Below are 16,503 nucleotides of genomic sequence, written 5' to 3'. Positions count from 1 at the left end.
ACCTTATCTTCTAAGCCCTGGATCCTGTTTGCAGCAGAGGCCAGTCCTGTTTAAAAGTACCTGGCAGATCCCAAAAAGTAGATCTATTCCTTGTTATCCATGCCCAGGAATAGCAATGGCATTTTCTAGTCTACATGGCTAATAATGTGTTAGGAACGTTTCCTCCGGGAACTTGTCCAAACCTCTTTTAAACCTCCCTATGCTATTCACCTTGATCACATCCTCTGGCGCCAGGTTCCACTGCTTGATTGTGCATTAAATGTAAAAGTTCTTTCGACAATTTGTTTTAAATCTGTTGCTTTTAGTTTCACGGTGTGTCCGCTTGTTATAGTGTTAGCTGAAAGGTTAAATAAGGCAAGCACAGGGGGAATCTTGTGAGGAAGTGGTAGGGAATGTAGAGCTGAGCAGTTGTTTGGATGGGCAGACTAGATAGGCCGAATGGTCTTTTTCTAAATAAACATCCTTTATGCATCTGTTCTGCCTCACTCATAATTCTATAAACTTCTCTCAGCCATCTCTTTTCCAGGCTGAAGAACCTGGGTAGCCTCTCATCTTAAGAGAGCCATTCCCTCCCTTTAACATTTGTGTTTGCCCTTCGCTGCATTTTTTTAGTTCTGCTATGTCATTCTTGAGATGAGGCGACCAGAACTGTACACAGTACTCAAGATATGGTCGCACTATGGATTCATACAGAGGCAGCATTATATCTGCCATTTTTATTCTCCATTCCTTTATGGATCATTCCCAACATTCTGTTTGCTTTTGGGACCGCAGCCGTGTCCTGAGCCAAGGAGTTCAATGCATTGCCCACAAGGACTCCAAGGGCCTTTTCCTGGGTGCTGACTCCTAATCCCCGAACCTGCAGCTGGGATTATTTTTCCCTACTGCATGTGCAACACTCTGTGCATCCTCACCCAATAAAAAGAAAATAAAAGGTTGGAAAATGACGCCAGATTCATAACGTAATACAAAAGATGGAAAAGTTTGCCATTGTGCTTCAGAATTTTCTAACTTTTGCCAGAGAAAATACATCTTGAGCTGCTACAGCAAACTGGGAGAAATGTCTATAGACCTTCTGGTCCCTTTTGTTTGACCTTACTGGGGCAGGGTGGGGGTGAATGCACCAACAGCGCCTAGGAGTGGCAAAACCCGAAATCTGTCACTGCACAGAAGAACAGTACACGAGCTTTCGGGGGCCGAGTCTGTCCTGGAAAGCTCGTGCATGTTTTAATATATGAGCTAGGCTGTAAAGTGCCATTCGACTCCTCTTTGTTTTGACATCACAAAGATGATTTCCCTTTTCCTCATAAGAACATTAGAAATACGCGCTCTCGGGAAAGGGTCTCCAAAGAAAAACAAGAATCAGAAACTGCTCTACCAGATTAATAGTACTGCAGCCACACTTTACACAATCGTAAAGTAAGCAGACCCGCCTGAACAACAAACACAGAGGGGTCACTTTCAAGGTGCACCGATGGCTGTAATACAATAAGCTGGGGCTCTGTTTCATGCACCCTTTTACACTAATTGCAGAGAGGTTCCCTGAGGGTAGAGGTGGCACTTGTGCATGCACTCTCTGAGCAGGTGTAACATGAAGTGAGGCTTTTACATAGGCAGAGTGATACATATTTAAACTAAATAAATAAATCCTGGAAGCCCAGCTCCAGGACATGGCCCAGGCCTGGAAAGCAGAACCACGCCTCCACCCCCCAGGACGCTGCACAACCCTGGAAACTAGAGCCCCTTAGCCCCAGAACACTGCATAACTTTCTTCCAGTTTGAAAACAATTTTCCATTTTTCCATAGAGATTTAAAAACAGCTCATTATGCGTTTTCAAGCCAGCATTAAAGTGGTTTCCAAACTCACTTAGTAAGAGCATGAATGGAGAATCCTTCCTGCATAGTTTGATGTAACAAAGCCAGGCCAACAGAGCAAGAGAAAGAGGAACAGGAAAATGCAGTGCCTGGAAGTTCTGCTTACATCCGGAAGCTGGAGGTGTAAAAGCTGCAGTACTGCCCAGTCTGCTCAGAACTGCTTTGGTATGAGAAGTGTGAATGCGCTGTCAGACTGTGGGAACACACCCAGCACAGCACAGTGTGTGAGACATGCGTGACACACACATCCCAGTGCTGGTCCAGTGTGTGAGATCTGTGTAGTACACATACCCAGCACCAGCGCAGTGCGTGAGACATGCGTGACACACACATCCCAGTGCTGGTCCAGTGTGTGAGATTTGTGTAGTACACAAACCCAGCACCAGCGCAGTGCGTGAGACATGTGTGACACACACACATCCCCAGTGCTGGTGCAGTGTGTGTGAGATCTGTGTAGTACACATACACAGCACTAACCAGTGCGAGAGACGTGTGTGACACACACATCCCCAGTACTGGTGCAGTGTGTGAGATCTGTGTAGTACACAAACCCAGCACCAGCGCAGTGCGTGAGACATGTGTGACACACACACACATCCCCAGTGCTGGTGCAGTGTGTGTGAGATCTGTGTAGTACACATACACAGCACTAACACAGTGTGAGAGACGTGTGTGACACACACATCCCCAGTGCTGGTGCAGTGTGTGAGATCTGTGTAGTACACAAACCCAGCACCAGCGCAGTGCGTGAGACATGCGTGACACACACATCCCAGTGCTGGTCCAGTGTGTGAGATCTGTGTAGTACACATACCCACACACATCCTCAGTGCTGGAGCAGTGTGTGTGAGATCTGTGTAGTACACATACACAGCACTAACACAGTGTGAGAGACATGTGTGACACACACATCCCCAGTGCCGGTGCAGTGTGTGAGATCTGTGTAGTACACAAACCCAGGACCAGCACAGTGCGTGAGACATGCGTGACACACACATCCCAGTGCTGGTACAGTGTGTGAGATCTGTGTAGTACACAAACCCAGCACCAGCGCATTGCGTGAGACATGCGTGACACACACATCCCAGTGCTGGTCCAGTGTGTGAGATCTGTGTAGTACACAAACCCAGCACCAGCGCAGTGCGTGAGACATGTGCGACACACACACATCCCCAGTGCTGGTGCAGTGTGTGTGAGATCTGTGTAGTACACATACACAGCAGTAACACAGTGCGAGAGACGTGTGTGACACACACATCCCCAGTGCTGGTCCAGTGTGTGAGATCTGTGTAGTACACATACCCAGCACCAGCGCAGTGTGTGAGACATGTGTGACACACACACATCCCCAGTGCTGGAGCAGTGTGTGTGTGAGATCTGTGTAGTACACATACACAGCACTAACACAGTGCGAGAGACATGTGTGACACACACATCATCAGTGCTGGTGCAGTGTGTGAGATGTGTGTAGTACACATACCCAGCACCAGCGCAGTGTGTGAGATATGCGTGACACACACATCCTCAGTGCTGGTGCAGAGTGTGAGATCTGTGTAGTACACATACCCAGCACTAACGCAGTGTGAGACATGCGTGACCCACACATCCCCAACACTGGTGTAGTGTGAGAGATCTGTGTAGTACACATACCCAGCACCAGCGCTGGCACAGTGTGAGACATGTGTAATGCACAGCCACTATTAGTACATTGTATGAAATGTGTGACACATATGCCCAGCACTGGAAGAGTGCATGGGACACATCTGGTATATAAAACCAGTGTTTCCCAACCCGTTCAAACCAAGGCACACCTACATAAACAGAAGTGTTGCATGGCTCAAAAGCCTCCATAGAGCAGACAGTGTGGACATGGAGAAGAATCAAATGGCCAAAGTAAGAGACAGGGAAGCATGGAAAGCCCCACCAATTTCTCTTCCAAGTTTTAAAACAAAGGGAGAGAAAGGCAGAGACACATATGAACCCATGGTGATGGAGCAGCTGCCTCTATATACAAGGGCAGGAGAAGGGAGGAGTCAGTGTGGTGTTGGCAGCAGGCTCAATTACTTTGGCTGCCGCATGTGGTTTCTATTGCTCCCAACACTCAGAGTGAGTCACATCCAGGGCTCAGTGCACCCTCAGCCTAGCGATAAGACTCAAAGATGGGGAAGATGAGGAGACGCTGTGTGCAATGTGTGTGCTGAACAAAGTGGGGCCCAGCTACCCATGATCCGCATGCTGCCCATTACTTAGCACACTCTAGGGCTCATGCTATAGCCAGGATGAAGAGGCTTGTATGATTACACAGGCTCTCGGAAAGGAGCGCCTACACATTTAAGAGCTACTATTGGGGTCTCTTGTTGCTGTGAGGTGCTGACCTGGATCTGAGCATCTGGCAGTGGTGACATTTCCGTGGCACACCTGATCAGATGTGAAGGCACACCAGTGTGCCGTGGTGCATTGGTTGGGAAACATTGCTTGAAACTAGTTAGCACACTGAGAAATGTGTGCAGTACACGTGGATCCTGCGGAGAATGTAAGTAAACTTGTGATTTCAGCTTTGCGATTTCACTGTGTTTCAGTATACTCAAAACTTTGTTAAGCTGTTTTTTTGGCAGTAGCACACAGCTCTCATCAGAAGTCAGATTCTCTGAAGGGGGAGAAGGGATTTGGCCTTTCTGCATTAAGGTACACCTTAAAACCTGAATATCAAAAGCAGGTATACAATATTGCTCTTGCAGTCTTCTGTGGAGAACTGACCTACCCATCTCCTATTAACTCATCCCATTTCATCCTACAGATTGCAGCCCCTGCAGATCTGCTGTGCATCCCTGCACCCATCCCAACCAAGCCACTGGAGATCTGCTGTGCATCCTTGGACTTGTCCCATCCTGCAGCCCCTGGAGATCTGCTGTGAATTCCTGCATCTATCCCACCCAAGCCATTGGAGATCTGTTGTGCATTCCTGGACTTGTCCCATCCTGCAGCCCCTGGAGTCTGCTGTGCATCCCTGCACCCATCCCATCCTGCAAGCTCTGGAGATCTGCTGTGCATCTCTGCACCCATCCCACCCAAGCCACTGGGGATCTGTTGGGCATCCCTGCATCTATCCCACCCAAGCCTCTGGAGATCTGTTGGGCATCCCTGGACATGTCCCATCCTGCAGCCCCTGCAGATCTGCTGTGCATCCCTACACCCATCCCACCCAGCCACTGGAGATCTGCTGTGCATCCCTGGACTTGTCCCATCCTGCAGCCCCTGGAGATCTGCTGTGCATCCCTGCACCCATCCCACCCAAGCCCATTGGAGATCTGTTGTGCATTCCTGGACTTGTCCCATCCTTGCAGCCCCCTGGAGATCTGCTGTGCATCCCTGCCACCCATCCCAATCCTGCAAGCTCTAGAGATCTGCTGTGCATCCCTGCACCCATCCCATCCTGCAAGCTCTGGAGATCTGCTGTGCATCCCTGCACCCATCCCATCCTGCAAGCTCTGGAGATCTGCTGTGCATCCCTGCACCCATCCCACCCAAGCCACTGGAGATCTGTTGGGCATCCCTGCATCTATCCCACCCAAGCCTCTGGAGATCTGTTGGGCATCCCTGGACATGTCCCATCCTGCAGCCCCTGCAGATCTGCTGTGCATCCCTGCACCCATCCCACCCAAGCCACTGGAGATCTGCTGTGCATCCCTGGACTTGTCCCATCCTGCAGCCCCTGCAGATCTGCTGTGCATCCCTGCACCCATCCCACCCAAGCCATTGGAGATCTGTTGTGCATCCCTGGACTTGTCCCATCCTGCAGCCCCTGGAGATCTGCTGTGCATCCCTGCACCCATCCCATCCTGCAAGCTCTGGAGATCTGCTGTGCATCCCTGCACCCATCCCATCCTGCAAGCTCTGGAGATCTGCTATGCATCCCTGCATCCATCCCACCCAAGCCACTTGAGATCTGTTGTGTATCCTTGCACCCATCCCATCCTGCAAGCTCTGGAGATTTGCTGTGAATTCCTGATCCAGCAGTAAAACCATAGCTGCATTCAAAAGCAGGTAAAAATAATTCAAATATACCTTTACTGTGATTACTGAAATAAGGCAACAAACTCACATGGGAACATGATGCAACCTAATTCCCTGCCAGCCAGCTGTGCTTCTGCGGTGGTCTATGGTTTCTGTGACTACGAATGGCTCATGTTTTAGAAATGCCTCTTTGTTTTTGGCATCTTGTTGGGTAAGTGGTTAAGTTTTTGATCCTGCCCAGCTGTCTGGTCCCTCCCTCCGACCTGCGTCTTGTCCTCACTTACATGCTGCTGTACATCCTCTGGCCATTCTGCTGGTTCTGTAAGCGAGTCTTGGCCAGGTCGATGGGGAAGACACAAGTGACGCCGATCAATCCTGCGATGCCTCCATTGATCAGCTTGGCAGGTAAGCTACAAGAAGACAGACACATCAGTATCTGACATCTACTGTCATAGGAAACTCACAAGTATCTTCTTCCTTTGTGTAGGGTTATCTGACAGTTAAAAGTGTTGTTTTTTATACACACAGACGAAATACAGTTTTATCTTCCTTGCAAGGATAATGATCTCCTCTTGCAACGGTTATATTTATTTATTTATTTATTTTTAGGTTTTTATATACCGGAAGTTCCTGTATACAATACATATCACTCCGGTTCACAATTAACAGAGAAAACTATCGCCGGGAAGGCGGTTTACATGGAACATACATGGAACATGGAACATACTACTACATACTACATACTACATACTACATACATGGAACATTATACTACTGCATGACAAATATTAATGATTGGCTGACAGGCAGTCACTTGGTTCTTTACATCGCTAGAAACTCTTATTTTATGGATAGGCAAAATGCCTGTCTAAGGTCGGTCTTACTTTATCCGTTGCCAGTACAAGACTCCCTCTTGTCTTTCAGGCAAGGAATTTGGGTATAGCAATTGATCCTCAACTTACCTTTGTCCCTCAAATAAAGCAAGAAATCTTTTTATAAATTAAAATTGCTTAGACCATTAAAACATATGCTGACCGCTAATATGTTTCATTCAGCCTTACAGGCATTACTATTTAGTCAATGAGACTATTGTCGTAGTCTGTACTGCGACCTGCCACAAAAATATCTATGTGCCTTGCAATTACGGCAGCAAGCTGCAGCAAGGATACTGTCCACTTTGGAATTATGTTGTCTGACCCTATATCACCTACACTTCGCAAACTTCATTGGTTGCCTATTCATTTTAGAAACCAGCTCAACACAGTAGTAATTATTTTAAAATTGCCGCACGCAGATGACCCCCCTGAGAATAAATAGAAAAGATATTGTCCCTCGCTCGTCGCCTGTCTCTTTCTCTCTCAGCTCCAAAACCTCTGACCAGAATCAGGGCCGGCGGAAGCACCGGACAAGCTAGGCCTGGGCCTAGTGCGCCGAACATTATGGGGCGTGAGCGGCGGCGGCAAAGAGGAATGCGGATTCAAATCTCCACTCCTCTTTGCTGCTGCCACTTGCGAGAGGTAGGAATCGGGGCTGCGGCGCAAGGCAGAAGGTGCCTGGGGTGATTAATCCCCTTGCAACTGCCCTGACCAGAATATTCTGAGGCTTCACTGTCCAACACTCTGGACTGCACCATTGTGGCCACTCCTTGAGGTAGGGGAAAGGGCTGTTATCTCATTCATGGAAGGACAGGGATGGGTGGGGAGGGAGGGAGGCGCAGGGGCCGTGCCGCATACTGAAAATCTCCCTCATAAATTGCTCCCCCTTGGCGGCTCTGTTAAAGGAACAGTGCCTGCTATGCGAGCCCCCCCATGTTTCGGCTAGGACTTCTAGTCATTATTGTATTCGCAGCCTGCCAGACAGACTCAGCCACGAGTTAATTCTGTCACTGCAGCCCGATTCTGAATTTTTCGTAACGTGCCCGTTACTCTTCCTACACCTCCCTGCACGCAGGACACAAAGCAAAGGCCCGGCAGTGCTGCAGGTGCCCGCTTTTCACCTGTCGGCTTTCACTGCCACCTCCGGCTGCTTCCTATGCCAGCCTCAGAGATGGAGCGACAAAGGAACGGAAAAGGAGAGGGAGAAGGACGGAGGTGAGAGAGAGGTAGGGAACAGTAAGAGGCAGGCGAGTTAAAGAGATCTCAAAGTAGTTTCAGATTTGGAGGGCTTCAGGGATTTGTGGGAGCGCCACCGATTACTAGAGACTCAGCTATAAAGCATCTCATGTGCTGAACACACTGCAGACTGCAGCCAATGCCAACCTCCAGCAAAAGAACAGGAGACATTGTGGGTGTGGGGGCTGCCCTCTACTTCTATTTATTTACCGCGTAATCCCCAGTCCTCAGTGGGTAACAAAAATACACTCAGTCAATTTACAAGCATAACAAATATAAACACCACATAAAAAAAACATAAAAACATCAATTAAAAAGCAGAAATCCAATGACAAATATACCAGGTAAAACTTAATCATAAAGATTATGAAACTTAAATTACAAAAGTTCGCTAAAGGCTTGCTTACAAAAATAAGCTTTGACCTGCTTTCTAAAAATCCTTTGGCATTTATTTATTCATTATTTGATTGATATTCTGCTTTTCAGGCACATCAAAGTGGATTACGTTCTCTTGCTGGAGAGCCCCGCAGGACTGTAGTCACATTTCCCAGTCGGGAGCAGACTGCTCCTTTCTCCTCCCGTGCCTCCGGCCTGCCGTTTGTGGGGAGCAATGGAGCTTGGCAGAAGAAAGATGAGGGGAGAGGAACGTCACTCAGACCTGTGCTCCCCTCCCGCAGAGGACATGCTGTATTCAGATTGCAGGAAACTCTTGCCGAAATACCAGTGTGCCACCCCTTGTGACTGCAGCTTGGTTTCTGTCCTCTTCTCTGCCTCATCCTTCCCCCTCTTCTTTCTCTCTCTCCTTTCTTTGTGTGAATATTTAGCATTCTTCTCCCTCCCTGTGTGCTCTCCTTTCGCCTTACATTCCCTTCCTCCATTATCTTCTTGAATTCCTTACCCAACCCCGCCTCGCCACCAAATCCAGGGTCCTCTTTCTCACCTGCCATCTCCAGTTCTCTCCCACTGCCCTCATTCCCGGTTCTCCCTCTCTCTCTATTCTGGGTGAAGACCCCCAGTGTTCTGCCCATCCTTCCCATGTCTCTTCCCTTCATTGCTTTTCTCATATCTTTCACTTCTTTCCTTTCTATTTTCCTCTCTCCTACACTTATTTTATTTATTTACTGGACTTCTTTCCTTTGTATCCCAGCCCTTCACCTCATCTCTATAATTTTTCTTCTCCCTTTCTTCCACATTTCATTAACCCTCCATTTCTCTCCCTATCCTCTTCCCCAGCATCAGCTCCTTTCACTTCGTTATTCTCTCTCCTCCGTTCTTTTATCTCCATCCTCTCCACCAAAAATCTCCCGTAAAACAGGGCCAGATTTCAGATTATGGGGTTCTCATAAGCAGAGGGCCAGCAGTAGGCTGTGGAAATCAGAGAGCAGCAGAGGAAGGCCCAGCTTTTGGGTGCCTTCAGAATTTGACACATTACACACGTGCCTATGCCTAAATCCAGCACCGCTTAAACAACCTTCCCGCCATGTCAGCTCTGGGGGGAAGGAGGCAGGAGCACACCCCTGGGGAACAGGAGAGTAAGAGGCAGGGGAGAAGGATGCTGGGGGAGGGGAGGTCTCCTGCCCACTGATGCCATCACTCACTTGCAAAAATTAGGAGGTCTGTATTTAGTACCACTTGTTGGATAAGTTTGGACTTATCCAGCCACAGTGGCGCCATTTGACTATTCAGCTCTGCATTCAGTTAGCTGGGAGGGGGGCGTTACACGGCAGAGCTATTTATCCAGCCTTAGTACTACCTGATTCACTAAGGGTTTTTCCAGAGACACTAACAGGCCGATACGGAGCGCACTGTGTACCTGCCATTGGACGCGTGTTTTCCCCTTACCCCTTATTCAGTAAGGGGCCGGAAAAACGCACATCCAACCCGCCGAACCTAATAGCGCCCTCAACATGCAAATGCATGTTGAGGGCGCTATTAGGTATTTGCGCGAGATTCAGAAATTAAAATGTGCAGCCGAGCCGCAAAGTTTACTTTCAGAAATTAGCACCTTCCCAAAGGTAGGCGCTAATTTCTTCCGGCCACCGGGAAAGTGCACAGAAAAGCAGTTAAAAACTGCTTTCTGTGCACCCTCCAACTTAATATCATGGCGATATTAAGTCGGAGGTCCCGAAGAGTAAAAAAAGTTAAAAAAAATTTTTTTTAAATTGAAAGTTGGCCGGTGGCTGTCGGGTTGAAAACAGGTCGTCCAGTTTTCGAGCCCGTGGCTGTCAGCGGGCTCAAGAACCGATGGCGGCAAAACTGAGCGTCGGCTGTCAAACCTGCTGACAGCCGCCGCTCCTGTCAAAAAGGAGGCGCTAGTGACGCGCTAGTGTCCCTAGTGCCTCCTTTTGCCCGTTTCTACCACCAGGCCTCATTTAAATACTGTATTGCGTGCACAGGCGAGTGGCCTATGTGCGCCGGGAGAGCGGGCGTTTGCCTGCTCTCCCGCGGACTTTACTGAATTGGCCTGTGTATGGGAGAAAAGCCTTAATGAATCTGGTCCTTAGCTGGATAAGAGCCAATATTCAGCCCTATCCGGTTAAGGTAGCCAGGTAAGTTAGATCTGCTAAAACCAGCTAAATCTTTACATAGCTGGATTTATTGAGTGGCACAGCCATGCCACTGAATATCCCTGCCAAGTTAACTGGCTATGCTTAGCCAGATAGCAGCTGAATATGGGCCTCTAGGTGTCCAAAAATCAGGTGCACCTATGTATGTCCCAGAAAAGAATTAGAGGGAACACTGCAGGCAGGCTGTTCAGGGAACCTAGAAGGTTGGAGGATTGAGGAACAGCCACACTAGTTTGGGCAGTATTTGGATAAGGCTATGAGGATAGAATTAAACTTGTAGCTGGGGCTGTCTGACAGGCAGTAAATCCATAAGAATTAGAAGCTCTAGCAGGGAATGCAGGCACTCGCGTAGCATAGGCCTGTTTAGCAAGCTACGCAGGGGACCTAGGAAGCTGGATGTCTGGACAATGGTCAGACTAGGGTTAATAGCTAATTAGGTTATTATAAAGCTTGTGCTTAGGCATTAGAAGAGAGGCGTGCTGCATGTGAACTAAATAAGGCATATCGTATGCTCGTCAGCCAAGATGGTGGAGTACAAATGAGGAAGACCACAAAAGCTATCTTGAATAAAAAGCGATATCCTACAAGAAGACACAGGCTGTGGGTGGCTTCTGGAATACATCCTTAGTGTGGACAGAAATTTACCTGGGCAGACTGGACGGGTCAGTTGATCTTGTGTTGCTCTCACTGCTAGGTTGCCTTAGCCCCTGTGGCTTTCACACCAGTTGTGGGGGCAGATTGGCAGGGAGGACTCTTGTCTTGGAGGCTGACAGGTAACCATGCTCACAGAAGCACCACTGCACTCAGGCAGCACTCCCTCTTCCAATGCCCCATGTAACACGTACTCACTGAGGGTGAGTTACGATGTCTGACTGAAGATACAGTGATAGGTGGCGATGTCCTTTCGTGGATTGCAACTGGCTAAAGACAGGAAACAGAGAGTAGGATTAAATAGGGGCAATTTTCTCAGTGGAAGGGAGTGGACAGTGGAGTGCCTCAGGGATCTGTATTGGGACCTTACTTTTCAATATATTTATAAATGATCTGGAAAGAAATACGACAAGTGAGATAATCAAATTTGCAGATGACACGAAATTGTTCAGAGTAGTTAAATCACAAGCAGATTGTGATAAATTGCAGGGAAGACCTTGTGAGACTGGAAATTGGGCATCCAAGTGGCAGATGAAATTTAATGTGGATAAGTGCAAGGTGATGCATTTAGGGAAAAATAACCCATGCTATAATTACACAATGTTGGGTTCCGTATTAGGTGCTACAACCCAAGAAAGAGATCTAGGTGTCATAGTGGATAACACATTGAAATCGTCGGTACAGTGTGCTGCGGCAGTCAAAAAAGCAAACAGAATGTTGGGAATTATTAGAAAGGGAATGGTGAATAAAACGGGAAATGTCATAATGCCTCTGTATCGCTTCATGGTGAGACCGCACCTTGAATACTGTGTACAATTCTGGTCGCCGCATCTCAAAAAAAGATATAATTGCGATGGAGAAGGTACAGAGAAGGGCTACCAAAATGATAAGGGGAATGGAACAACTCCCCTATGAGGAAAGACTAAAGAGGTTAGGACTTTTCAGTTTGGAGAAGAGACGACTGAGGGGGGATATGATAGAGGTGTTTAAAATCATGAGAGGTCTAGAACGGGTAGATGTGAATCGGTTATTTACTCTTTCGGATAGTAGAAAGACTAGGCAGCACTCCATGAAGTTAGCATGGGGCACATTTAAAACTAATCGGAGAAAGTTCTTTTTTTCTCAATGCACAATTAAACTCTGGAATTTGTTTGCCAGAGGATGTGGTTAGTGCAGTTATTATAGCTGTGTTAAAAAAGGATTGGATAAGTTCTTGGAGGAGAAGTCCATTATACCTGCTATTACAGTTCACTTAGAGAATAGCCACTGCCATTAGCAATGGTAAGTCTAATGGAATAGACTTAGTGTTTTGGGTACCTTGCCAGGTTCTTATGGCCTGGATTGGCCACTGTTGGAAACCGGATGCGTGGCTTGACGGACCCTTGGTCTGACCCAGTGTGGCATTTTCTTATGTTCTTCTTATGTTCTTATGACCAAGCCCAAGCAAGCCGCCCTAAATCATGTAACTCTTTCTGTAAACACAAATGACTTTGATATCAGATAGACTGCAAGCACTGTATTCCAGCAGGTTTTGATTTCCTCTGTCAGTTACTCCCATGGACTCACTACTACTTCCTATTATTCCTGCTAATCAGGTTATAAGAAACTTCAGAAGTGTGTCCCAGTCTGTGTCTGCACTGTTGTCGTTCCCCCCTTCAATTTTCTAATTTATTTACAGCTAACATCTATAAATCATCTTTCTGATAATAGCTCCAGGCAGTGAACAGAAGGTAACATAAAATACATAAGAAAACAAACCACAGCTAACAACAAGGTGCAGAATACATCACTTTCTAATCAGGCTGAACATTATTAATAGGGTACTGGATACTCTACAGACTCATGATGTATACAGCATCATTTGAAGACATGAGCAGGGACAGGATGGGGTCCATCTACATTGAAAAAGAGAAGACAGCTAAGAATGGTGTGGCGACACACAGTGAGTCACCCTGATGGATGCTGCAATTAGAGAATGTGTTTGCGTCATTGTCACTCACGTGTATCTGACTCAGGCCTGAGCTAGAGAGGTAATGACTAACATTTAAATACAAAGCTAAGGCACAACCCCAGCTGGCAACATGTTCTGATGCCTGATTCAACCAGAAAGAGAGGGACACACGGTGTCACCATGTCACACACAAAGCCAGGGCCTGTAACACAGCTTCATCACACCACACAAACCCAGGGCATACACCACAGCCTTTGGCCTATGCCTGGTGCAGACCCGGTTAACTTTGCACTTGAACTGTAAGGAGGGGAAGGTCCCCCCCCTTTAGCCTGACATCATTCGAGCTGGCTGTTTCAGCTGGAGGCAGGGTCCTGCCAAAGGAGCACATCAAAGAGGCCTGTCCATTTGTGCTCTCCTTCATGCCCAGCTAAGGAAGCTCCAAAGACTTGCAGGTTCTCAGATGGTGCAGTTGGTAGGCCTTTAATGTTTTAATCCAGTCATTATTATGCACCTTAGAATTGAGGGCTCTTTTGTTTGTATTAAGGATTTCTCTAGCTATAGAATTCTGTTTAATCTGACTAATGAACAGGCAAGATGCCTGTAAGACTTGTAGAGATCGTAGTAACCGTCTTATAAAAGCTGCACTTTTACCTCTATAGTTTGCTGCCAGGACCCACTCCAGGCCTCTGTTAGGCCTTTGTAATAAGGACTTAGCATGATGTTGTAAAGATCAATATTTTGTTATAAAACAGATGCTATGTATATTTTGTCACTTGCACCAGAAGTAAAATGTATTTCAATGCAATTGACAAGCCTATTGGGGCAATCTGGGGTAGAAGGTGAGAATACAGGGTAAAGTTCTTTGGTGTAGATACATAACCTCAGTGACTACCACCATACTGCTGAATGAGAAATCATCACTTTGCAGGTCAATTAAAACAAGGGCATCATCATTCATGATCTGATTGAAAGAATAAATTATAGATTTCATGTCTCGTTTTGAAAACTTGGCTGGGTGGAGTCTGTATCAGCGGTGCTCAAAACGTTTTCTCTTACTTCCATAAACCACCTGCGCATTTGAAAGGTGGGAAGGAAGAATAGCAGTGGTATATCATGATCCTCATGCATTGGAATTGGACATTGCTAGCCAGGCAGGAGATGCTGAATGTTTAGTACACTGGCAAAGATCGTTTAATCTATCCTTAGAGGAAGGATCCATGCCTGACGCACTAACAGGGCTATCGTAAAAACCTATTTTAAAAAGAAAACCGTGACCCACCTGAACCTGAGTAACTACAAGACCAGTATCGAATCCTACCCTTAATCGCCAAAGTTAATAGAAAACACTATACAAAAGCATCTAGCAGAACACCTAGCAATAACATCCTTTATCCATCACAACATGGTTTTCGAAAACACTATAGCACAGAGACACTTCTGCTTGCACTTACAGATAACATCATGAGGGGATTTGATAGCGGTAAACATTACATTCTAGTGATGCTTGACCTGTCAGCAGCATTTGACACTGTAAATCATGACATACTCTTAAACAGACTAGAAGAATAGGCCCTAAACAACAAAACTATCAAGTGGTTCAGATCATATCTCAATGACAGATTTTTTCAGGTACAATTAAAAACGCTATATCAAAAAAAATAACCGTCAAACAGGAGTACCCCAAGGATCTGCCCTCTCCGCAACACTTTTCAACATATACTTACTACCACTATGCCACCTGCTAGCTGGTCTGGGAATCACACACTATATATACGCTGATGATATCCAATTAATTTTACCCATTGACGATACAATTGAGAAAACATTAAACTTAGCAACATGTATCTAGATATCATCAAACAGCTACTAAACCACATGGAATTAATAATTAATATAGAGAAGACAGAATTCTTAATTTAGAGAGAAAAAATACAGAAATCAAACATAGTCCAATCACACTAAAAACAATCAACAAATAATACTTGCAGAGAAAGTACGGAATCTAGGAGTAATAATTGACCCCCGAACTAAGCTTAAAACAACACATATCTCTAAAAGTAAGAGAAGGATACGCTAAACTCATGGTCCTCAGGAGACTTAAACCACTTCTGACAACGGCCAACTTTCGATCGGTACTACAAGCATTAATATTTGCGAGCACTGATTAATGTAATGCACTTCTACTAGGTCTTCCATACACCTCACTAAGACCATTGCAGGTTCTGCAAAACTCAGCCGCAAGAGTTTTAACTGGCAAAAGTAAAAGAGATCACATCACCGAAACACTGGCTGAACTACACTGGCTTCCCATTGAACAAAGAATACAATACAAAACACTGTGCACCATACATAAGTTAATACATAACGAACATGCAGACTGGTTAAATACAGCCCTACGTGTACACATCCCTAACAGAAACCTAAGGTCAGCAAACAAAGCACTCATAACCATTCCATCAGTCAAAACTGCAAGACTAATACAGGTACGAGAGAGAGCACTATCACTAGCAGGACCCATACTATGGAACTCCATGCCCCTAGATTTAAGACTACAAAGAGACAGCAAAAACCTTTAGAAAAAGTTAAAACCTGTCTCTTTAAACAAGCTTTTCAGAAAGAGAAGGGAGAATAGAAACCAGGGGACAGGCAAAGCACGATCAATATAGCATCCACACACACCTGCTGTATTCACTAAGTGTGTAGTCATTAAGGACAAGTCACAATTCTAAAGTTAATTCTGTAATAAAACCGAGATAGAGACATGGACATGATTAATTACATTTAACATATTGATCACTAACTATGTTACCGAACCTTATGGCACTCTTGTAAATGTGCAAATTACAGTATCATTAATTTTATGTGCCTCGATGTAAATCGTTGTGACGGTCTCCTCCAAATGACGGTATAGAAAAGATTTAAAATAAATAAATAGTAGTGAATGTTTCAGACTATGACATTTTTGACTGTTAGTAGTCTATCATCCACCTTCCTCACTGGCTGATTAGAAGATTTTATCTCAGGGCCAATGATATCAAATAAAGAACTCCTTTTAGTATGAGACTTCAATATACACGCTGATTCACCTGGTAAAGGGGCTTTTGCAGATTTTCTTGCTTACCTCCTACAGGATTTAAGGTTGGCCCTGTTCATTTTTCCCCTACATATTCAGGTGTCCATTCCCTTGATCTGATTTTTAAAACCGCAACTTGTAGAGTGGATAGAGTGTTTTATTCCCTCCCTTCTCTTGGACGGATCATCATCTGGTAAATTCACAGTAGGCCACAGTTTATGCCAACCCCATAAAACTGTGTCAGGGTAACATGTAAGTGTA

The 16,503-nt window shown here is 46.0% G+C and overlaps 1 protein-coding gene across 3 annotated transcripts in view; it reads right to left on the bottom strand.

Annotated features, from left to right (window-relative positions):
- SLC25A22 (solute carrier family 25 member 22) overlaps positions 1-16,503 on the bottom strand; it is a 233,242-nt gene that overhangs the window by 130,810 nt on the left and 85,929 nt on the right. For all 3 annotated transcript variants that reach the window (XM_029582910.1, XM_029582914.1, XM_029582913.1), the window contains exon 3: positions 6,174-6,299. In XM_029582910.1, the coding sequence (XP_029438770.1) occupies positions 6,174-6,299 (126 nt within the window). The remainder of the gene's footprint in view (positions 1-6,173; positions 6,300-16,503) is intronic.

This window comes from Rhinatrema bivittatum, chromosome 17 (assembly GCF_901001135.1).
Source record: "Rhinatrema bivittatum chromosome 17, aRhiBiv1.1, whole genome shotgun sequence".
Classification (NCBI taxonomy): Eukaryota; Metazoa; Chordata; class Amphibia; order Gymnophiona; family Rhinatrematidae; genus Rhinatrema; species Rhinatrema bivittatum.
Note: the sequence above shows the minus strand (reverse complement) of the source record. Positions and strands in the feature narration are given on the sequence as shown.